This window comes from Pinus tabuliformis, chromosome 1_2 (genome assembly GCF_031772625.1).
Source record: "Pinus tabuliformis cultivar Carrire ecotype Pingquan chromosome 1_2, CPIR1, whole genome shotgun sequence".
NCBI lineage: Eukaryota > Viridiplantae > Streptophyta > Pinopsida > Pinales > Pinaceae > Pinus > Pinus tabuliformis.
In genome coordinates, this window is record NC_142298.1 from 1239816365 (window position 1) to 1239842543 (window position 26179).

The following is a 26179-nucleotide window of genomic DNA, read 5'->3' on the forward strand; positions in this document are numbered from 1 at the left end:
TTTATGGGACTTTGTGATTGACTATAATATTTCTCATTAATAAGGTCAATCAAAATGTTAAAAGCTCAAGTTCGGCTAGCAAATTCAAAGAGACGACTAGGATCCTTCTCATAAACACACATTATGTAGAGTTGTTTTTGTGTTGTCCCATGAAACCTGGGCATGAATTCTTTATCTGCATTCTCCAACAAATATTCATAAAGCTCGACATATTGGTCCACTTATTTTTGTAGTTCCTGAAGGAATTGATCATTGAGTTTCGTAAATGCAGAGCCAAAGGTATCTCTTTCTTGGCAATATTCCATGTATGGTTTTGCATATTAGGATTAAAATGGAGTCGCCATGGTGAATTGAAATGCCATGATAGATACTTGCTTCACCCTACAAGCATTAACTTTGAAGTTCAATGAGGAACTAGGGCTTTGTTCTTTTAATGGAGTTGTCGAGAATGATATGTCAATGATGTCGTAAGGGAATCAAGGCACATGTCTCGTTGCCCGTCAACGACGCCAAAATGTTACCTCTCAAACTAGCAGGGGTCCTAGGAGGGGATCCTATAGAGGCACTACTGGGTCAAGGGCAATAAAGGAGCAATAGCCCATTGTCACCTCAGCTAAGGCTTCTTCCTCTTTACGGACTTTCACCGATGGGAGGAGACCCGTATAAGAGGAATCACAAACAAGGATTAATCTATGAAAGGGTGAGAGGTGATTCCTAGGGCCTATTCACAAGAGAGACTCAATTAGATGGCTTGCTTGCTTCAAAATCAAGGTGGTGGGCTCTCTAGGAAGGGCTAAAAGGATTCTCAAGACTAGGGTTTGGGAATATATTTTGTCAAGATGATTCCTAGACTGGAGAATCCTTATGGAGAATTGGCCTTTATGTGATCTTTGTGAAATTAGAGTTGTAAAGTTGGACCCAAAATTAGGTCAAGGGTTGGCGTTCATCACGCAAAGAGGGGCTTGACCTAATTGGGGAGGCGAATAAGATCAAAAGACTAATTTTTCTTTGAAATAAAAATAAAATGACCCAAGTGAGGACACTAACCCAAATCAGCCTAGGGCAAGATATGGTCTTTTGGCTAGGGCTTGCTATATCTCGGGATTCCACCGTCAGAATTGCTTGGAATTTGGAGGGCCGCTTGAGAAAACTACAATGCATTAGTGGACCAATTTTCAAGGTGTTTGGATGGCTACAAAGAGATTAGTTTGATGCCGTAGGTGACCTTCTAGGGTTAGGCCTAGACATTGGAAAGGTGAAGAAAAGAGAGGTAAATTTGACCACCAAAGGGATACGAGGATCAGTGCCTTGGATTTAATGGAATCAAGATACACAGATCATGAATTTTCGTGAGCTAAGGAGCCCTAATTGATCTTTGCTAGCCTCTCCAAGGGCAACAACTAAATCAATAGAGATTTATACTTCAAATTTGTAGAGACAAAGTTTCGAGGTCTTTAACCTAAGAGGAACCTCTAGGAACATTCACCCAATCCCTCAAAGCTCAATGCATGCATTTAATCACTTATTCAAGGTCCCAAAAGAATTTCGCATTACATTTAACCCATACAAGAATAAAGATAACAGCATACATGCAGTTAACCAGTAAGATAACAAGAATAGCATCAAAATTTCAACTTACATTAGAGAGAGAGTATACCATTTGTCAACTTCGCATTAGAGAAGCTCCAAAGACAATAGTGAAAATCCAAACATCATAGTGGATCAAGAAAAGCTCCAAAAATTCATCCCAGCAAAAAGTGCGAAAATCTCATAAGAGATACTAATCCAATCCAAGTGATGATGAGAGAAATGAACCACCTCTCATTTATTTATACCATCTCTGATGAGTTCGATTTGCCTAATTGGCCTAATTAAGCCCCAAATAATAAAATAATGTGTAATAATAACATCCCTTGGTTACAAGCCCACCAAGATAGCTCAATAACATAAAATAAGCCTCTCAAGAGGGAAGAATAATCAAAATAATGAGTCGTTGGGCCATTGAGAAGGCCTAATGAAGTCCAAAATGTGCCATGGTGAGAAAATGGACTCCAACATAGTGGACAAGGGGTTGGCCCCTTGTTTTCCAAGCAAGTCACTGTGGTGCTCCAAGTGGGTGTGGAGGCACAAGGACCTCCTCATGGGTTTCCAAGTGGATCAAAAATGCCTATAAACCATCTGTAAGGGCTAGGATGATGACATAAGCCCTCCCTTTGTCTCCTGCAGTTGGAGACATCCTCATCTAGACCCTTGAACATCGGCCAAGTCTATGGTGCAAGTGTGGAGCGAGTTGGGCATGGTGAACCAAGTGCATCATCCTCATCCAAAAGGTGGAACACGGGCAATCAATTAGTGTTGGGGATCCATGAAGTACTCTCTACTATGGTGGAGGCCCATGACTGTCAACACTCACCCTACAAGTGCCAATGTGGCCCTCTGGAGGGCTAGGACCCTGTATAGGGAAACCAAGCCCCAAATGGAGGCCCACCTTTAATCTTGCAAAAGATCCAATGTGTCCCCTTTCCTTCCAATATAATAAATCATTAGAATAATCAAGTAAAAGAGATTACAAGTCATGGAATCAATGGGGCACTTCTTGGTTGCATGCCCTTCCATAGCGAGCTTTGGCATGTACAAGTGTCTCCAAGCTCAATAAGGTGGTTAATCAAGAACCCTATTAGGTGGTTTCAACCTTTAAATGGGGTGACATGTCCATGGTTCATATATTAGGTGGCAGGTGGCAAATGATATAGTGATGGAACAAAGTGGGTGTTAGGGGGATGCTCCAAGCCACATGCCATGGTGCAAGGGTAGTTATAATAAGGGAAGGCCACCCCTAGGTATATGAGTGTAGGAGGGAGCAAATCATGCTTCATGAGTTACCTTGGCCTTTGTTTTTCCACCCTTCGACATGTCTTTTGCCTTTGATAGATTTTTCTTCATAACTGGTCGGGGCTCCAAGGGATGAGAGCATGATGGGTAGGATGTAGGAGTAGGTACCCCCTTTTGAGGTGGGGCATTTCATTGCCCACCAGGGGTTGGAACAATCATGGGTTCCTTAATGATGGAGGGGATTCATTTAGGCCCCATAGGAACTAGGGCGATAGCCACGGATAAGGGGTAGAGCTCATGTTCGGCTTTTACGCACGTGCTAAATTTGTATGTTCCGGCCATCTTTTGCATTTTGTGGTACATTTCCTATTGAGAGTGGCCAAATTATGCTTTTTCTTTTCTTTTTAGCTACATCAACCTTTGGGGCATCGTTCCACGACTGGCCCAAGGTTTGGACAAGGGTAGACGGATGCTCACCCTATGTGGATCTAGTGGACATATGTGGACCCGGATGGGAAAAATGATGACTGGGGTCAAAATGGGCAGAAGGGAGTGATGTATTTGGTGTCGAAAAACGAGACCACACAATCAAAATTAGGATTTCCCATGTAGTGTCAACCCAAAAGCTAATGGCCAATAAAGGAGATCCCACAGGACTAGGATATAAGGGTAACCACCAAATTGAGCGTAGGGGACAAGTACAGACCTAACCCACTTTTTCCGCCAAATCCCCCCACCAATCCATGCTCAAGAGTGTCCATGAAAAGTAAGGAAAATTACTCAACTATACCAATGAAAAGCCATAACATCGGGGTTGAGAGGCCCACCTTCAAACATATAATCATAACAAATGGGCGAGGGACCACATGGCTAGCTCAAGTGGCAGAGATAATGGCACATCGAGCTATCTAGTGGCTGCAAGGGGTTGTTGGCTGTCGGCTGAGGACCATCTAGGAGAAAAAAATTCTCCTGTGCATTCTACCCATAGGTGGTGGCTAACCATACCCACAAGCTGGGCTTGTTGGGATTGTTTCTCCCCATCTGGCCAATGGGTTAGCATACTTGGGATAGTTGTGATCCTTACCTCTCGGTACATAGTATCCTACCCAAGTGAGAGGATACAGGTGTTCTACCACTGACCCTTGAAGGTCAAGTTGGGAAGATCAACAGAGAATAGGATAGTTGTGGTCCTTACCTCATGGTAAGTAGTATCTTGCCTATTGTCTCGACAATAGGATAGTTATCATCCTTACCTTCCATGGAAAGTCGTAACTTGCCTATGGTCCTTGGATAGCGGATGGTAGTTTGAGCTCCCCTATGATGTCGAATTCTTCTTCTTTTAGATTTGAGAGTGTTCAGCATATAAGCAGAGACGACATTTCACTTGACGAATATGAGATGAGATTCAGGATGCTCCCTAGCTGAGAGGGAGTGTTAATTTGGCAGATCAAGGACAAATTCCCTCCTTTGGAAAGCCTTCCTCATCCAGAGACGACCCTCTTTGCCTTTGGAAGAATTTTATTTGGTCAAGGAAAAATACATTTTTAATGTGAAAACCCACATGTGCACACAAGTACAGGTCGGCCTAAAGCCAAAATTGGGTCTCCAAAGAAGTACATAAATACAAGTCAAGTAAACCTCAATTGGACACACATCTCACACACATCGTCTTCTTCTCTTGGAGGTTCGTACAAGTCTGAAATTGTAGGTCTTCTTTCACACGTGAGAGTAGCAAAGAGAAAAATTCAAGAGGGCTGAAATTTGTCATTGACCATCCTTTGACCAACATTGACTTTTTGGTGTTTGGACATATTTTGACTTGGTTTGACTTCAGTTTTGTATCTGTTTTGGAGGCCGAATTCTTCGGCAAGTAGGATGAATTTTTCTGGGAAATTTCACTTTCCTTGACTCCAGTTCTGCAACTAGTGTTTTAGCAAACTTTGACCAATTTTGAAGGACTATGTTAGGACTGTTTTGACTTCATTTTGACCAGCTCTCAAGGCCGCATTTTTGGACAGTTGACCGAGCGTTTTTGGAGACAATTTGACCATTGACCATATATTGTTGCTACTACTATCATTGACTTTGACCAGAATTGCATATTTGACTTGTTGACCAGATTTGACTATTGGGCTCATCACTTGGATATTGATTGGTTGATTTTATTGGATAGTCAAAGGTTTGACTTTGACTCTTGATTGATGAATTTGAACATTGTAATCTCTCTGTTGAACATTTTATGACAATCTAATAAGAAGAAGAATTTGAAAGGGTCTCACTCATGTGGCGTTTTTCCCTGGTCTTTGACCAAATATTGTGTCTCTTATTGCTCTTGATTGTCTTCTATTACTGTTCTATCTACAATTGCCATTTAATACTAGAAGATTAAATTGAATTAAAAGTGATTGCTAATTAGAGAAAAGAGTTGGGCTAAAATGATTGTAACAGTATAGAACAATGGAAAATTAACAAATTCTTATATCCATGCATATTCTTACCTACATTTGTGTAGGCATACTACTTGTTAAAGCCTCAAATATTAAGAATTCTATACCCTTAATTAATGTACATGGCATTTAAGGTTCTTAAATGAAACTTTGGACTTGGCAAAAACAAACAACCCCAAATAATCTTAATAAGAGCCCACTTTGGGTGCCCAATAAAAAAAGGAGGAGCCTCCCTTCACAAAGTAAGGGAGATAGATTCTCAAGTAAAATAAGGAAAAATGCTTGAGCATCCACATGACATAATCCAAGTACTATTTAGTCATGGAACTAAAATAGGAGAAACGAAGTGACAAGCCAACCCATGTGATGAAGCGAAGGGATGTGACTAGAAGGAATGTGTTATATAAAAATTAGTTAATTAGTAGTTATTTGGCAAAGGCCATGATCAAATATCATGCCCATTCACCAAGAGGCACCCAAGGTAGTATAAAACCGGGGGCCTCCCACAAATTGTAATTATCTGCTATCTGTTTTAATAATAATAAATGTGAATTTGCTAATTAGTTGAGTTAAATTGTGTCGTCTGGTATCAGAGCAGCTCGGTCTTCGGCAAATCGTTGCACAGCCTTGTCATTCACCGCTCACCATCCACGTATGTTCGTGTATTGACCCATGTGTCTACTCCCCTGTGCTCACCGTGCTCCTTACTACCGCTACATCGACTGTCCACACCCCCGTGTTCACCCGTTCTCTTCGTTGTCGTTGCATCGACCTCCTTCACGCTGCATCACCCTCAGTAAATTCACGCTGAATCCACGCCACCCCAAACACCAAGCTATTTGACCTGTGTCAATCACTAAACCGGCACCTCTGTCCGTCAATCGTCCACCGCACCTTCCTCCATCAATCCCTGTTCCGTCCATCAATCATCCACCACAACTCCGGCCATCAATCCTTGTTCGGGCGTCGACCCCATCTTTTTTTTCCATGACAGATTAAGCGATGTAATATATATATATATATTATTATAATTATATATAGTTATAATTATATATAGTTATAATTATAGTTATTATAATTATATAAAAATAAAAATAAAAAAACTTAGTTCAAATTAAGGAAGAAAGTTTAGCTGGCGAACAAATATACACCACCACATGGCACAAACCCATTCAATGTCGTCAATGACAATGACCGATTTCAACAAAAAATTGATTGATCTTGAGAATAGGATTACTAGCCATTCCGATGATTTTAACCAAAAATTACTTGATCTCGAGAGTAAGGTTATCGGACATTCCGATGACATCACGAAGCTTCAAAATACGACAAATCGGATAGAACAGCAGCTCCAGCAAAACCATATCGAATCCAAAATGAATCATAATCAGACAATGGCAATGCTAACCGTTATTTGTGACAGGATGAAGATTACACCTGAATAACTATTCCAGGATGATGGAGGAAATCAACAACAAAATTCATCAGATTCAACAAATTCAGCAGATTCTCATGAAAAAACTGAGTCTCCAAAACAATCATCCACGCACCATCAAGAAAATAGTAGCGCGAATTTTCAAAATAAGCAGAGCTAGAATTCATTCACCAATCAATACCCTCTTTTTACTCCACCGTTAACGAAGTATCGACGAAGAGCAAAAATCAAGCTACCCAAGTTCGACGGTAACGAAAAATGCAGCGTTGCGTGGTTGAATAAAGCATAAAAATATTTCGAGATTTACGATATTGACAATGACGATGAAAAATTTAGGCACGCATCCATGAAAATGGAAGGCGAGGCATATAATTGGTATATGTGGTGGACGAAGACGACACTCGCTATCAATTGTAGAAAATTTAAGGATGTGTTCTTTAAAAGATTCTAAGGTGTCAAGGAAGAAGAGTTCTTTTCAACACTCATTAGATTGCGACAAAAAGGAGATGTGGATGAATGCACTCGAGAATGGGAGACCTTAGAACATGAGTACCTGGGTTATCAGAATCTCGTCTAATCCAATCATACATCTCCAGACTTAAAACTCACCTACGAGTAGAACTTGAGCTTCATGACATTATGTCGATATAAGTAGCAAGATAAAAAGCAAAAGCTACTAAAAAGATATTGTGGTCAAAACCGGAAAAAGTATATTCGAGACGAAGAATTCCCCAATCTATGAATACGGATGATACAAGATATGTTCCACCACATCTTCATGAAGGTGAAAAATCTAACGTGGAAATTCAAAGGATGAAAGAAGGCAAGTACAAACGCTGTGGCGAAAAGTGGGACCCAAAACATAGGTGTGCTAAAGGAAAAGAGACAAAGAACCTATATAACTGTGAAGCAACTAATGATTTAAACAGTGATGAATCAGACATAGAAGGTATAGAAGATGCCCCAGAATTCTCCCCAGAATTAGATGACGGAAGCATTATGCAAGTGTCATTATCGGCTATGACAGGTATTTCACAACCCCAGACTTTAAAATTAAAAGGACATATAAAGAAGAACAACGTAGTGGTTCTCATCGACTCCGGTAGCACCCACAATTTTTTAGACTCAACCATGGCAAAGAGACTCAATATTTTCACATTTCCCATGCCCAACATGAAGGTGATGGTAGCCGACAGTAAGAAGATTGAAAAGGTAGGGAAATGCCATAAGGTCAAACTGCAGATTCAAGACTTTATTTTAGAATCTCCATTCTACACTGTACCATTAGGAAGAGTAGATGTGGTCTTATGTATCCAATGGCTACGAACCCTAGGCACTTACTAAGCCAACCATCAAGAGTAGTTTATAAGCTTTAAATGGGAATGGCAGAGGTACAAGTAATATGGATTCCAAGCACCAAAAAATTAAATCATGTCATCATTCCAGATGATGAAAATGATTCGAAAAGGAGCACCAGCTTATGTAGTACAATGTCACCAATTAGAAATGTTATCTGCAAAAGTGATCAGCGAAGAGTCACCAGAAGTACAAGAGCTAATTTAGAAGCATGAAAACGTATTCCAAGACCTGCCCATGAAAATGCCTCCTAACAGGGAAATTGAGCATACAATAGAAGTCAAAGCAGGATCAGACCCCGTCAACATCAAATTGTATCAATATCTGCATCACCAAAAGACTGAAATTGAGAGATTAATCCAAGACCTTTTAAAATGTGTGATCATCTCGAAAAGTAAGTATGTATACTGATCTAGTGGTATTGGTAAGGAAGAAGGATGGATCATTCAAGCTATGCATTGATTATAGAGGATTAACAAAATAACGATTAAAAACAAATTCCCAATTCCCTTTATCGACGAAATGTTGGATGAACTACATGGCACAAAATACTTCTCAAAATTGGACTTAAGGTCAGGCTATTACCAAATCAGAATCAGGTTGGAAGACATACCAAAAACCCTGTTTTGAACACATGAAGGTCACTACGAATTTAAAGTAATGCCCTTTGGGTTAACCAATGCACCAACAACATTCCAAGCCACTACGAACGAGTTATTCCGTCCATTTCTTAGGAAGTTTGTATTAGTTTTCTTTGATGATATTTTAATTTACAGTAAAACTTGGAAGGAGCACCTACAACATCTGCATAAAGGTCTTACACCACTGGAAGAGCATTAGTGCTACTCTAAGAAATCCAAATGCACCTTTGGAAAGGAAGAAGTAAAATATCTCGGACACGTAATATCCTAGGAAGGAGTAAAAGTAGACCCTAATAAAATCAAGGCTATAAAGGAATGCACCAAACCTATTACTATATCCAAGCTAAGAGGGTTCTTAGGATTGACTGGATATTACCGAAGATTTATTAAAAACTATGCACATATAACTGCACCTCTAACAAACCTTTTAAAGAAGAATTCATTTCAATGGAATGAGGAAGCAGGAAGGTGTTTTGAAGAATTGAAGGAAGTTATGTCTAATGCCCTGGTATTGGCAACTCCAGATTTCTCTAAACCATTTATCATCGAGTGTGATGCTTCCGGGTTCGGTATAGGTGCAATGTTAATGCAAGAAGGGCATCCAATAGCTTTTGAAAGCAGGAATCTCAATAAACGAGAATGTCTTAAGTCCACATACAACAAGGAAATGCTCGTTATTATGCACGCACTGGCCAAGTGGAGACAATATATTTTGGGAAGTAAGTTCTCCATTCGAACAAACCATAAGAGTCTCCAGCGCCTCCTTCAACAAAAAACACTTTCCGAAGAACAACAAAAATGGATTGAAAAATTTGTCGCCTTTAACATGGAGATACTACATAAAAAGGGAAAAGACAATGTAGTGGCAGATGCCTTGTCTAAGAAGGACGAAGAACCAACATTACTTGCAATCTCAGTTGTTGTTCCTGAATGGCTTAATGAGATTCGAAGTGAGTATGCCAAGGATCCAGAAATAACCGCAATAATCAATTACCTTCCAGACAACTCAAAGTTTGAATGGAAGAACAATATTCTATGGTACAAAGGAAGAATCTATCTAAATTCAAACTCCAAGTTTAAATCCAAGATGCTCAATGAGTCACATGATTCACTGTCAGCTAGACATGTAGGATTCTTTAAAACTTACTACAATGCACGTCAATCATTCTTTTGGAAGGGGATGAGTCGCGATATTCAGAAATATGTAGCAAAATGTGACAAATGTCAAAGAAATAAAAGTGAAAATATTATGACACCTGAATTACTTCACCCCTTAAACATTCTGAATCAGAAATGGGAATAAATATCAATCGACTTTATTGAGGGATTCCCTATATCTGAGGACAAGGATAAGATTTTCGTAGTAGTCGACAGACTCACCAAAAATGCTCACTTTATTGCAATGAAGAAATCAAACTCAGCTAAACAAATCATTGAGATATTTTGCAAAAATATTTATAAATTACACGGTTTTCCGAAAGTCATTGTGAGTGATAGAGATGCCAAATTTAAGAGTAATTTCTAGAAGGAATTGTTCAACCATATAGGAACCTACCTAAATATGAGTTCGCTTACCACCCTCAAACAGATGGACAAATGGAGGTTGTCAATAAATGTTTGGAAGCCTACCTACGTTGTTACGCTATAGAAAAACAAAATAAGTGGGTTTAGTGGTTGCATCTCGCTGAATGCTGGTATAATTCTACATATCATATGTTAGCAAAATGACTCCATTCCAAGTTTTGTATGGGTACCAACCTCCGAAATGGAAGGATTTAGCTACCGGCCAGACAAATCTGCCAACTGTTAAAAACCAACTAGAAGAAACCCAAAAAATCGTCCAAACCCTAAAAGAAAATTTAAATGCAAGAAACCGTATGAAGCAACAAGCTGACCGAAACAGAACCGAGAGAGAATTTGAAGTTGGAGAACGGGTATTTGTAAAGCTCTAGCCATACAAACAGTTGTCCTTGAAACAAAAAGGAAAAAATAAATTTGCACCGAAGTTCTATGGACCATACCAGATCAACAAAAAGATCAGCCAAGTTGCATATAGTTTAAGCCTTCTGGATAAAAGTCGTGTTCACAATGTCTTCCATGTATCCTGCCTTAAAAGGGCACTGGGCGACCATCAATCAGCACAAACAACACTTCCATCCTTAGATGATGAAGGAAGGGTCATTTTAGAACCAAAAGGTATCATATCCGCCAGAGAAAAGAAGCATCGATCTCATGTAATCAAGGAATACTTGATCAAGTGGAAGGACTTACCAGAAGAAGAAGCTTCTTGGGAGACTGAAGCATTTCGTCAACAACATCCGTCGTTACATATACTTTGAGAACAAAGCATTTTTTGGGAGGAAGGCAATGTTATATAAAAATTAGTTAATTAGTAGTTATTAGGCAAAGGGCACATTCACCAAGAGGCACCCAAGGCAATATAAAGCCAGGGGCCTCCCACAAATTGTAATCATCTTCTATCTGTTTTAATAATAATAAATATGAATTTGCTAATTAGCTGAGTTAAACTATGCCAGAATGAAGGTGCATTGATGAAGAGTGCAAACATACCCAAAACCTCCACAAATAATCACCATATTTTGTCCACTCTAAAGAAGAACTGCTTGTTGGGCTATCCCTTTTCTTTGAATGCGAGAGTATTTTCTCCACTCTCTGTGAGCACTTCCTTCTCGAATGAAGGCATGCCTAGACATTTGCCTGACTGACTGAAGGCATTCTATTTTCTCAGTAGAGGCCTTCTTTCTCAACGAAGAAGTAACCTAGTTTTATTCCAATGTTGAATGTACGATATACAGAATCCTAACAAGGATCAAATGAGTCCAAATTCCGCATTTGTGCAACTTCTGTAATAGTTACTCCATCACTTTGACCTGCATTTTGAGGTGCACATATGCCAATTAATATTTCGGCAAATGAAGTCCTCAAGATGAATGTGAATATTGCCTGTATTTACCTCTATTATATGTCGATCTTATGGCTGATCTCTCCATCTGATATTGGACAAAATTTAAGGCTGATATGGATTGAATCTAAGGTTGTTAGTTCTAACTGGTTATGGGCAGAGTGTGCAACTAGTCTTCAACCAAGTATATTGCTGGTTTGGACCGAATCCAAATAACTCTTTCCGGTCTACAAAATAGAGCTGGTTTTGGGCTGGGTATGCAACTTGTTTTGGGCATACTATAGGTTTGATTTTCCAGATGTTTTTGAGCTGTTCATGCAGCTGGTTCCAAGTATACTTTCGGGATGATCAAAAAGCTGATTTTTGGTTGAGTCTATAGCTAGTAGGGCCGAATGTAAAGGCTTATTTCATCAGCTAATTTCTTCCATGAGCAACATCTTAGCACATTCACTTCATTTCTGAAAGCTTATCAAGACCATCAGTTGGTCTATTATTCCTGTCCCAGGTATGAAAAACTGGGTGCAATTCATTGGCATGACTAATGCTTATATCAAGCATGCCAGTAAGGTTTCCTCACCCCAAGAACTCAGAGATATAGTTCAAGGGTTCATAGATCATCACTATGGCTGTCACTACTTGTGTCAGTATTATTTGATACAACTGATGGTGAATGCATAGACTTATGGTTAGTGGAGAGTGCATATGATCAAACAATCTCAGAATTGGACTATGATACCTAAAGGGTGCATATGATCAAACAATCTCAGAATTGGACTATGATACCTAAAGCGTGCATATGATCAAACAATCTCAGAATTGGACTATGATACCAAAGCATTGTTCATATTCGTCCTCAGTCGCAAGATCTCTATGACAGAGTGCATATGATCTAATCATATCAGTTTTGGACTCCAATACCAAAACAGTGGTCACATTTGTCCTCGATCACATGATCTTTAGAAGAAAGAGAATATGATCTAGATGAATTGCATGGTAAACAGAATGGTTAGTAATGCTTTGGTCTCTTATCGCTAGATTCACAATGTCTTTATTTTGAACACATGGGAAGGACTACTTAGGGACCCAGACATCTGAAATGAGTGTGTCCAGATCTAAATGGTTTAAGTATCAAAATTAAGGATTTCAAAACCGAAGCTGATCAATAGGCAAGGACTAAACCTGGTGTATGTGAACTAAGGAATCCTGCAGGACAAGTACATTCTTCTACGTTAGCTCATTTAATTAATCTACTAGTATGTGGATGTGTGGTTTAGCAATATAAGAGAGTTAATGAAACATATATAACACTGTTATCAGATGAAAGTTTGCATGTGTCCAGTTGTGAGCACTATAGAAGTTACAACAGTTGCCAGAATGGAATTTCAAAGATTTATATAATATAAATGAATACATATGTTCCAGATATATAATGAAGTTTTGTCACATCTCATGCTGAGGACATATGCACACAAGTATCTTTGCACACACAAAAAATGTCATGCGGTGTTAAGGAACAATGGGTGGTTTTTTTTTTCTCACGCTTATACTGACATCAATTTCTTCAAGCAAACTAGGGTAAAGCTGAAATTAAAATTTTCCATTTAAATTTGATACCTGAGCCAACATGTGATCAGCCTCATCAAAGACAAGTATTTTGATGTATCTCATACTCAAAATTTTGGTGGACATCCATCTCTTCAGTGTGCCAGGCGTGCCAATCACAACTTGATCATTAACTGGTCCACGTCTTGACGTTGAGACATAATTTCCAATATCAGTTGGCACAGCACAAACCGAAGTTATGCCTGTATGCTTCCCCATTTTCACCAGGACTTCCTGATTCTGTAGATAATATCAAAATGAGATTTTTAGAAACAAAGCCATTCATAACACACATTACAGGAATTTCATGACATTCCCATCAAAATAACAATTACAAACCTGCATTGCTAGTTCTCTTGTTGGGCACACACAAAGTGCTTGTGGTGCAGCAATCTTGGGATCAACCCGGCTCAACATACCAAGAACAAAACAAGTAGCCTTTCCAGAACCATTATGAGCCTGAGCAATCAGATTTTGGTAAGGTGGAGTAAGAATCATTGGAAGACTTATTGCCTGGATCTTGCTTGGCTTCTCAAATCCCATCTCTGAGTACACACCTCTGAGTAGTTCAGGTGAAAGGTTCAACTCCTTAAATGTCTTTGCTGAAGTATAAGGAGTGTCACCAGCAGTGACCTGCATTAAATTTAACAATTGTAATCAACTAGTGCATGAAAATAACTGTTAAGGTATTAGTTCATATACATAATAATTTATACTGTATAGATGGGCACTCTAGATGTACACTCATTAAACTTTCGTTCCCTTCTTTGGAAAACTGTTAACACTAGTCTCATATTATGTCGGCCTCTAGCCACTACATAGGTGGCTTGTAGGCCTTTTACCAATATTCGTACCGTCAGTATCTAACCCTTTAGATCTAAACCTTCCCAATCTAGTAAATAATAAGACAAGCCCTTTAAACTCTTGAAAGAACCTTTGGGATAGATCAAAGAAATTCAAAACTGGACTGCAAAAGCAAGGATGACCCTAGGCCGAAATATGGACACTTTAATAGCTGGGAGACTAGAGCATATTCTTTCATCTGTGACTTTAGAAATTTTGATCATAGGACAAATTAATTATTAAACCTAAAGGCCCCCTTGATTTGTTTTTGTTCTCATTTTTTGCGGCACTGACCTCTTGTTGATTAATTCCATACACTCACCATCCATAATGTCACATGATATGTATTGAAACAATAGCTAAAGGTACATGAAAAGCATTTGACAAACAGTCTACCTTGGTTGTGGGAACTTTGTGCTTGGTGTCATGGGATTCTAAAATGCACTTGTGAAAAACTCATGTTTTTAATTTCCCTGGTTCTATTGCAGAAGACAACTTTATTTTCATAATCTAGAAAGGATCCCTCGAAAGTGACCACTATAATGGCATAAGTTTCAGAAAATGAGTCACTCTTATGGAGAAATACTTTTATCCAATTGTGTATTTCCAATGTGAATTTTTCAGTCATATTCAGTCCCATGAAAAATTACTAAGTTTTTCCAACAGGTAAAATATGGATTAATAATCCTGACCTTTGTGTGTAACCACATTGTCATCCAGTGACCACCTTGGCTACTGATCCCTGTCATTTTATTTTGATGGCAATTCATCAAACAACTCTACACTTGAGTTGGACAGACGTGTCAGAAGGTATCTGGTTGTCTGACAAAACATCTTTTGACCATTTAATCAACCTATAAATAATAATGCTGTTGCCAGGAAGCGCTTTTAAATCTTGCTTCTGACAGCAACCTAATTCCTATCAGTTGGAAGTCCATGCTTGAACCTTGAAAATAACAGGGATTATCAAATATCAATCTAGCTAGAAAGTGTTGATTTTTTAAGTGCAATATAGACAAAGCACAAATTTTCTAAACTGATAACTACTTCTAATGATGTTGTTATTACTTTAGCACATTTCAGATTATCATTAAGCACTTACACTTCAGAAAATTCAACCATAAATGCAATATGGCAGTAGAGATCACAGTAGATTAACAATGCACAAAAGACACCCGAAATTTACCCTAGGAAAACACTAACTAGGGAAAAAACCAGCAACGTTTTCTTAGGAGAAACTGTTCAATTCAACAAAAGTACAATCTGATTTTCCCAATCAGATTTGATCAAACAAGACCAACAAACTAGCACAGGTCAAACCTGGTCAAACTGTCCAAATTAGCCTCAGTCAACATACTGTCAAACTGCCCAGAAACAGGCCGAATTTCAGCCTCTTGAAGATACCCAGAAAGACACCCAGAATATTTTGGTCAGTCAATCAAACCATGCGGCCCACACGTGCGAGGTCAACACTGGTCAAAGTGATGATCTGATACAGAAATTGGCTCCTTAAGAAACTCGGCTCCTTCCTCAGATTTCTTTTTTCTCCTTCGCACATGTGAACAGAAGAATATATGCTTATTAGATGATCCGAATCTATCTCCAAGTGATGAGGTCAAATGGCAATATATAGTGGTTTAGGGTGCCCTAAAAGGTGTCTCCTTGGTTGGCCAACATGAGTAGTTGGAGCCGACTTGACTTTTTGGAGGCAAAATAAATTCAAATTTTAATTTTAAATTTCCCCCCTTTTTATTTTGCTTTAAGGGCTGACATGAGTAGCTGGAAATACCAGTGTTACACAAGGTCACGTCCCCCCCCCTGGGGGTCGAGTTTCCTAGCTCCCGGGGACTTGGGGACGAGAGGGGGACGTTTCCCCAAGCTCCCAAAAAACAGGGTACGCGAGGAAACTTGGAAGGGGTCGTTTCCTCCATTTTTGGGGTCGTTTCCTCCAATTGGGGTCGTTTCATAGGCAAAAGGGGTCTTAAGGGGTCTTGATGGGTCGTTTCCCTAGAAAAAATCACAATTTTTTTTATGAAACAAAAAAAAATCGTAATTTTTAATATTTGTTGACCGACCGGGAAGGGTTTACGTCATGTGCATTTCACATTTCATTTTCTGTTTGCTTCTTCATTGAACTGAACTTTGCTGCCATCGCCAAGCAGCCTTTCCTGGTCTATGTTATGTGCATTTCACATTTCATTTTTTGTTTGCTCCTTTGTTGAACTGAACACTGCTGCCATCGCCAAGCAGCCTTCTGTCTGCTCCTTTGTTGAACGGAGCGTTGCCACTGATGTATCAGACTTGACTTTTAAAATTTTAAAACTTTAAACATTTAAAATTTAAAATTTATTTTCATTGTGCATTGTTAGTAAGTTAGTAGACTAGTAGTTAGATTGTACAGTTACAAACTTGTGTGATGTATGATTATAATTTATATGATAATGATATCAATGATCATGCTTTTCGTTTTAAATTTGTTTTAGTTTTATGATTCATCGATTTATATTTTATATTTATAAGTTTTTAAGACCCCGACGTCCCCCCACGTTTCCTAAAAAATGGTGGGGAGCTTTTGCATAGGCTGCTCCTGCGTATCCCCGCTCCCTCGCCTCCTCGTCCCAAAAACTTGGTGGAACATTGTGTTATCACAAAATCACTACTGAGGGCTGCAACCAAGCAAGATTTCATGTAACTCTTTCAACCTAGCTTTAGATCAAAGATTAGCCTCTTTGATCAGAGAGGGCTCTCTCACAAACTCTAGATAAAATCCTTCACTTCAACAGATGGCTAACTCTTTATTCATTGATAAAAGCAAAAGCTGGTTGGATTCATGTCAAACTGGTTCTCATTGGGCTATGGAGTCTCATACACTAAGTAAACAAGAAAAACATAATCATTTCATAGAAGTCAAGGCTCTTTGCATTAAGTGTCAAACATACTCCATCAAAACCACAGCTTGCTAAACACACAGGAAGTCAGAGCATAAGATTATGAATTCTGAGTGATTGTGTTACAACAAGGCTGTAAATGAACATAAAATATAAAACACCATCTTTATATTTGACCACAATAATCCATCGAGAATCTTGAGAAGAAATCAACACTGTTTTACTATTACTGTCACAAGTCTTACAATGGCCCAAAACAACTCTGTTTTTCTATAAAATGTCCAACCCTTTCTACATTCTAATCTGATCCCTTTATAGGCAAACAAACTTATCCACCTCGAGCTTCCTCCTCCAGCATGAGGGGAGCCTCGAAGGTGGCTATTGACTATCCCTATCTAGTGCATAACTAACTTATTAATTACATAATGACTAAACTGAAATTACAAATGGTTTTCATTTAATCAAAATCCACAATCTTTGCTCCTCGTAGCATGATGCTATTCTGGCTCTTGACACATGTCCTTTTGCTGCTTGAGTTGAGAAGGCTGAGCTACAGATACAATGAATACTGATTTTGGATACTTGAAAGCGCTGATGGCTCATTAATTGACCAAAAGATGTGCTCCTATTTTAACGGTCTCTGTTTCCCATTTTCCTTCATCATATAAATACCACGCTCCAAACTCTTTAAACCTTTAATGACAACACATAATAACCATATGCCATATGATCTGGATGCTTCATGGACCAAACAGGTGTACCAACCGAACATTCTGGTAACCCCACCAATACCCTAGTAGCTCGGTCATAAAGTGCCTTTGAGAAAACTTTATGAAAATAAACAAAATATTTTATTTTCCCTTCAAGACCTACACCTGTCACTGTTTGAGCTGTTATGAAATCCATGTATAATCTCCCTCCTGTGTTTGAGATCTTATTTTACTATTAGCTGACCTCATCATCAAAATTCATTGTTTTTTCACAAAACAGCATTCTACAGCAGTTTCGTAGCGCGCTACGAAACTGCTGTAGATGTCAAAACAGAACCTATGTATCTTTGAAGCGTTTTCTGCTTAGATTCATGATCTCTTCAGACATTTGTACAGCTATTAGGAACCTAAATAGTTTTAAGAAGATGAAGCTTGCTTCTGTCATTACATATCACAGCAAACTTGATTAGCATCAAACCAATAAAAAGCTTCATAAATCCCAACTGGAACATAAAGTCACTGTAGTATTCCTTGCTGTCTTCAAATCTTCAAATGAGGTGGTCTTTTTCAAAGTACAGATCTTAAAGTTGGAAGAATTCAACACTTGGACATTAAGCTCCTTAGGATTATCAGACCAAACTATCTCACCCTTCTGTACCAATTTGACTGGGTCTACATATATCAACTTCGGCTTGTCTGTCAGAATCAGCTGCATCTTTTTGTTGTAAAGTTTCCGAATTTTCTTAACCAATGAAACCATCACAATGAACTCCCCTGGATCTAGAAATTTCTCCCATTTAGAGTCAAAAGCATCGATAGTAGAAAATTTAGCCTTGTGCTCCTTATTCTCTACTGCCACTGATGATGAGGCCAACTCTTTCTCTTTGGGAGGTGCTTCATCATTAGTAGAACCACATCCAGCATGTGAAAGAAGCCACCCAGCATCTTCAGCTTCATCTTCCTTGTCAACAGTTAATGGTGGGGCTAACTTTGGAGCCAGCATACCCCTAACATTATCCCAGTCAACTCCCTTGAAGAAAGGATGGCTCTTGAGAGAAGCATACCCTTCAGGGCCAGAAGCCAATCTTTTAGATGGGTCCATATCCAGCAAACAATCAATAAGGTGCCGTGCTTCAGAAGAAAAATATTCAGGAAATTTGAAATCTCTATCCATGATCCTTTGGAATGTGAGCCACTCACTGCCATCTTTAAAGGGTGATATGTCAGACAGCATCTGATACAAAGTGCAACCCAGTGCCCATAGATCGTTTCCAATTGTTGGAGGTGCATGCTTAAGGACCTCTGGCGGAACATAGGCAGCTGTACCAACAAATGTGCAGGCCTTCTCGTTTGACGTAGTCGGAATAATTGAAATTGAGGTGTTTTCCATTGGTTTTACACTGCCAAAATCTGCTAGTTTCACATGTCCATCTGCAGTAAGAAGTATATTCTCTTTACATCTCGGTGTATCAGTCCTACTTTGTGAAGGTACTCAAGGACATCCACAATCTCTGCAATATAGAAACGTACTTCATCCTCTGAAATACGAGATTTCTTAACAGCACGATTTGAATCCCATCCCAGGATAGGAAGCAACATTCCATGACAGTACTATGAAGATTGCAAACATGTTACAGATTGCAGATTGGTTAGCAAACAAATTTGTGAAGATGACACCCTCTCAATCAAGGAATAAGAAAGATGAAAGTTCTAAATCATATCCTAGCACGGTGACCTTCCATTCCATAAGTTGAAGTTATTCCTTCATAAATGTTGTACCTTCCCAACTTATTCCCAAGCATACCAGTGAATATGGCAGCTCAATGCAGAAATAGGGGAATGGTACAAAGGCAATGGATTTCCCCGAGACCTGTCATTCCAATTAAATGTGGCTTCATGGCTTCAACAATTTAACCATGCAAACTCTAGCCTTCTGTTCCCTTGGGAGCGTTTGGGTTCCTGCTCACTGACCAACGATCCAAATCTTTATTGTAAATGTCAGAAGCATTTCCACTGCAAACCCACCATGTGGTAGCCAATCTACAAGATCAAAATTCACAACTTCTGCACGATTCAATCCACAATTGAAACCCCCAAAAACGAGCTTTATTTTTCCATATCTGAAAGAACTCTAATCATAGGCGTTTCACAAGATCGAAGGACCTTAACAAAAACCCTCTGATCTGATTAACTTCCACAGAATGGAATGTACAGCGCGCACCTGAGCAACACCACGACAGCAGCGATTTTATGATACTCTCTTATCTGTCAAATATTCATCAATATTAACAGTTTGCCCGAAAGACGGATTCTGGAAAACCCTGAACTAATCCTTGCAAACTATAAAAGCGCCATTCTATCTCTCCTCCAAATCCAACCTTCCTTCTGTGTTTATTCAATGCGCACTCATCTTTTACCGACATCAGTCAATATCATTCCAGCCTTTGTGCCACATTTCTATCCCAGTGTCACTAACCATGGCGGCCTTGTGGCAATCAAATCTTTATAAAACTACTTGACACTTGGCATTAATCGCTGCATTTCATAAGAGCACTTTCATGTCTTCAATATGTGCATTAATAATGAACCAACGTGGTTGATAATATTCACGACATTTTCATTTATATCAGTCACTTTAAAAGCCCGTGTGCCTTGAAGAAACGACTGCAATGCATTTCGCATAAGCCAAGTGGTTACAATAGCTCCAAAACATTTTTTATTTCAGAGAATAATACCAAGAAGGAGGTGCTGTGTATCCCAGTCTAAGAAAAACGTGATCCCCTGCAGAAATAAACACAACGCTGCCTATTTGTAACACTGGCACAACTTGCTGAACATGCACTTCGATAATGGTGGAGGGATAATTTGAAAGTTCTACATCAACTCCAGGAAATGCGCTCCTTAACATTCCCTTTAACTGGAATCAATAGGCTGGCCCTTCCATCACCAACACAGCTTTTGTCCATTTGCCCCCACGCCAAATTTTTCCTTCATTATCATCACCCATAAAGCGCAAAAAGGCCATATACACAGGGGCTATTCTAAGCTGGAATGCTACAAAGAGAAGACAGAATTGTTGACCAAAACAGCTGAAAACCTTCAGCATTCATGTTGCATTTTCCACCTTATAAGGATTAGGTTTTACATATTGATGATTGAAGGTGCAGCCAATGTGCATATTTACCTTGTGATCATTTCTCAAATGAGTCACAAGCGCTGGAATGTCCCCAGCAACTGAGCATTCAGAATCCACGTAAGGGCAACTGTAAGGTCTGAACATACATTGTTGTTCATGCTTTAACTTGCTACAATATGGGAATATGTCGTGACAACCAAGCTTTTGATGTCTGCAAGGACAAAAACCAAACATCCTATATTCCCCAGTTCATATCTGCTAGTGTGGCAATGGTTATGTACCTTCAACTTGCCAGAACTTTTTACATGAGAAGATGAAACAGAATGCTTAGGTCAGTAAGGGACATAGTAACAAGAAGAATCAAAATGACACTCATTTGAACCCATTGAATTGTTTTGATCAGAGCCACTTTCGGGAAATGTATATAGCAGGACATAGGCTCGGAGTTCTGAATTAATTGAGGATGGCATGGGGTATAACATATAAGAATAAAATTTGCTTACGTAACCGTTGCTTTGCCTCTGGCAGATACAATCACACGGAAGAACTAATACACGAACAACCTAGTAAACCTTGATATCTTCAATCTCATCTGAAAAATCTGACATCAAACCTTTTAAGCAGATCAACCTCATCTACAGCAGTTGTAATCAGTGTACAATAGGCATGCTATGATTCGGGCCTCCACTGAAAACTCGAACAAATCCCCAGTTTCGTAGCACGCTACGAAACCACTCAAACAGGTAGCGCTGCGAAACTGCTAAAAAGAATTCTGGCGCTGCGAAACTGCTAAACAGAATTCAGGCGCTGCGAAAACACCCTGACTTTAAGCTAGACTAAAAAATTTTGACAACAGCATTTTCAGTGATAACACATTGCAAAAAACTCATCCTTATAATTCATAAAAAATAATATTTCTTTTTCTTGACAAGTACAAAGATCAAAATTACATTTGTAAATTCGAACCTAGTTACACTTTCTTCAACAATTTAGTAGGAGGACCCATAAGCTGGCCAAAGGCGTAGTTTACACTTTATCTCATTGTTTTGATTTAGGAAAATTTTAATTTTCCTACGGTAAAAATTTGAAGTGATCTCAAGTTCTCAACCATCCATTGAGATCTAATCTCGTCCATTTGTTGAGATGGTGGGACTAGGTCGAATTCAAAGGAGGGAAAAGGGCGCACACTTTGGTCATTATGCACTAGACAACTTGTGTGTTCAGCTTAACAGAGAAAAGGGTGTTCAGTTTAGTGCCTAGGGTTTTCAAATGAGCGCATCTAGGGCAGAAAGTCAGGTTGAACAACCTGAAAGCTTTTCTAGTTAACGTACACTTCAACCAGGGTTGCATTCAGCTGCGCAAAGGGGTCGTACAGGCCTGTGTGATTCCATACAATGCGCATGTAGGCTTTCCGAGTAGGAGAGAAGGGCGTAGATTAGTTGTGTTGAGGGATTTGTTGAGTGAAAGGAAGTTTTCCCTCCTCTTTGTAATCATTTTTGAATATTTTGCTGAGCATAATTAGAACATAGAAGTTGGCAGGTTTTCCCTAGTTGGGGTTTCTTAGGTAATTTTTGGGTGTATTGTTTTATTGTGTGCTTGTGTCTTCAAGTTTTTTTTTTTTTTTTTGCTGCTATAATCAGTTAGGAAGCTCAATATATTTGATGAATGGAATTTGAAAGGTCAGGTTCAGCTCTTTCGTTTAAATTAGTTGTCGGGTTTTAAAAGATTAAGAATTCCAGCATTAACGATTTATTGATTTATGCCCTAGACTTAGACTTTGTTGAAAAGTGCATTGGATACATTTGTTGGAAATATTGAGGGGGGTGAATCATTATTTCACTTTTTCTTTCAATTTAGTATCACAAGCATTAACCAAACACGACAGATCAAAAGTACACAAGATTTAAATTATTTTTTGTTTTTTATTTTTTAGGGAAGCTACAACTTTCGGTGTACTAGCTAAAACTGGAAGAGCTACAACCCAAGGTTTACCAACTCCCACTGGAAGGAGGCAACAACCTCCTAAAGGAAGCTACAACTTCCTTGCCTAGCATCACCCTACAACCCTTAACAATAAGAAATAGAAAAAGAAATCTTGGGCTCTCGTACAGGGGACAATGACCCAATTACAACACTGCTATCACGATTACACTTTAGGTCTGCTTCTTGGATGTCCAATATATATATATATAGATATACACACACACACACACACACACACAGTGTCGTTACTTTGACTTCCAATTTTCAATATAGCTGAAGATAAAAAATTTAAGTCATACCTCTGAAATGCATTGATAATCAGCTGTAATGTTTGCCTCAACTCTGAACATGTTGATTCAAATAAACATTGGTCCACCTCTTGAAAACTTGAATTTTGCCTCTTCCTCAGTCTCACATCTTTGCCTTAGATTTGCCACAAATCTATCCAAAACTTTGGATATGTCTCAGGAAACCACAATCTTGAATCTGCCTCAGGAAACCCTAGTCTTGGATCTGCCTCAGGAAGTCTGTTACAGGGCCGAATGTGCTGCTTCAGAGAGGGCCGAATCAGGCCTCAGAAAATCTCTGCCTCAAAGGGCCGAGAATATACCACATAGAGGCCGAATAGGAGCCTCAAAAAGTGGTCTGAAATGATCTCTTCCCAACGAAGAAAAACTCCAAACAAATGACAGAATGATCAGTCCAGAATACCCTTCAAACTCGACCTTCTTCTCTCTAATCTACAAGACAGTCCTTGGCCTTAGTTGGCCTCAGTTAAAACACGAATGATAAGCCTTTGAAATTCTCCACAAAGACAGGTCATTAGACATGTCGAGTTTAGGCTCAAGAATGGCCTCAGATAGGATAGCCTTTAGAAGCTTGATTTAGTCCAATGAAAATTCCCTTAGAAAGATAAAAATGATTAAGTTCAAAATCTTGGCAGCTTGGCCTCCTCCAAATATTCAATAAGCTCATGCCCTCAGACAACTCCAACGGGTTCCTTTGATCAAAATATGCGACAAATGATGTATTTTTATGCTCCACGACTGGGCTATATATACAGATTGAAGGGAGCCCTATTTTTAGGGCAGGCCTATACCAAAATAAATATTTTCATTTTGAAGGGGTACGTCTATTTTGGAGCCAACCTGAAAGAGGAAAGCTAACTTCTAGGAGGTGGCTTTAAATTTCATAAAAATATTAATTTTGGCTTTCATACTAGCTCTTTTCAAGGCTAATTTGAATGCTTGGACTTGGGGCAGATTGATTACAAATTAGATCTTCTTCAAAGGGCAACATTGCAACATTAAGTTCGTAGACTCTTGGGGCACGAGCTGGAGATACACCCATTCATTTGGGGCATCAATCATCAAACTTTAATATCTCTCCAAACAAAAGGACCTTCAAGGCTTGCAACTGGTCACATGAAATGGTGTTAAAATTGGCAGCTAGGGCCAAACTCCATGTGGGTCATCTTATTAATGGCAGCTGATATTTTTCTTGGATCCCTCTCATCGAGAGGCATAGGATTGATCTAAAGATCATCCGATTCCAATAAGTATTCATGGAGATATGAATTTATTTGTGTTATGGGACAATTCGTCAAGGATGGCAAGCAACCAAATCAACCCCACTTGTGCTCAACGTTTTAGTATAAATAGAGGTGGCCTTCAAGTCATTTCTACACACTCACTTGGGATCTCTTCCTCTCTACTTGTCTTTGGGTTTTAGTAGGAGGAGAGATCCTAAGGGATAACGCTGCCCTAATGGAGCAAGGCTCTACGCTGCCCTAATGAAGAAGCCCTAACGTAGTTAATCAAAGACGACTCTATGCAGTGCTAGGAGGAGACACCTCTACACAGTCAAGAAGGGTTCTACGTTATCTTAATGGAGATGAGATGCCCTAGCTGCAGTCAAATCTAGGAGCTCAAGTCAGCTGTCAGGGAAGGGCTAATGCTGCCCTATACACAATTCTAAAAGGAGGTAGATGTTGCCTTATCTTAGCCGCAAGTAAGGGAGAGTCTTAGCCGCAGGCAAGGGAGAGATTTGGCCGCAGTCAAAGGAGAGCTCTAGTAGCATTAAGGAGGAGATAATTTGCAATCCAGTAAAGGTGCCCCAGCCGCAGTCTAAGGAGGCCTAACAAGCAGCAATTAAAGGCCCTAATCCGTAGTCCAATCAAGGATACCTAGTCGCTGTTTTATCTACAATATGCAACCTTTATCAAGAACACAAGGAAGCCTATCCCTATGTATGTTGTAGGTGAAAACATGGAAATCTAAGTGTTGTAGGTACCTATGTGTGCTCCAGGTGACAGCATGGAAATCTAAGTGTGTTGTAGGTGACAGCATGGGAATGTGTGCTATAAATGTAGCAATGGGATAACAACGAAGCTTGGTGAAGAATCGACAGCAGCAGCATGGTAAAGCATGGACAGCTGCAAACATGGTGATGCATGGAGCAACAATGAAGCTTGATGGAGCAAGTAAATCAGACAACAGTATAGTTGTACATGATCAATACATGGACAGCATGTACATGATGCAATACATGGACAACAGTGCATGAAACAATAGATGGGACAGCTAGTACATGGAGCAGCTGTAGGAATTTACAGGGTAAGTTCCTCAGAAAGAACACCAAAAGGACACTGCTCACAACCAGATCTCAAATCAATACACCAGTATTTTTGACGTGGTTAAAACCCTCAAAGTGCAAGGAGGGAAACAGTCCACGGCCTGTCCCAACGTGGGTACTACAGGCAATTTATTAATCAAAGAATGAAAATTTACATAAGCTTCTCTCATGCACGGATTACCCGAACAATGACCCTCCATGCGCTTTAAATAGAACTCATGGACCAATCGGGTGTCAAGCCACGGATCAAGTGTCGGTAATACCGAGGTGAGAGTGAACCGTCGGATCACTACATATCGTGACCGTCGGATTGTAAGTTACAAAATGTACAACGGTAAAGAAAGACACTTTACCTAACTCTATACCTAACTCTATACTAGACCAAGTTGAACTTAACTATATCCTATGTGTCGGAATATCCTAACATCCCCCCTTAAGAACAACTTGGGATAGGATTGAAGGATTTACAAATATGACACAATAGGAGAAGGAAGGAGGCACTAGAGCCTATCCCCCCTTAGTGACAACTTCCTGAACTCCAAGCATATATCGAAGTTTAGTGAACTTCGCCTCTGTGAGAGCCTTGGTGAAGATGTCTGCAACCTGATCATCTGTTGGACAATATTGCACTTCAAGAACATGGTCATGAATGAGCTTTCTGATGAAGTGCATGTGTAGTTCAATGTGTTTGCTGCGCTGATGCTGGACTGGATCTTTGCATAGCTGAATGGCACTTTGATTATCACACC

At 39.4% G+C, this 26179-nt stretch overlaps 1 protein-coding gene and 1 pseudogene across 1 annotated transcript in view; both read right to left on the minus strand.

Annotated features, from left to right (window-relative positions):
• Positions 1-26179, minus strand: part of LOC149210727 (DEAD-box ATP-dependent RNA helicase 38-like) — a 281534-nt gene that overhangs the window by 163319 nt on the left and 92036 nt on the right. Inside the window, exons 2-3 of the mRNA XM_089396770.1 lie at positions 13576-13869; positions 13249-13476 (exon numbers count right to left, since the gene is read on the minus strand). Coding sequence (XP_089252896.1) covers positions 13249-13476; positions 13576-13869 — 522 coding nt within the window. The remainder of the gene's footprint in view (positions 1-13248; positions 13477-13575; positions 13870-26179) is intronic.
• Positions 18168-26179, minus strand: part of LOC149210728 (3-phosphoinositide-dependent protein kinase 2-like) — a 28363-nt pseudogene continuing 20351 nt past the window's right edge.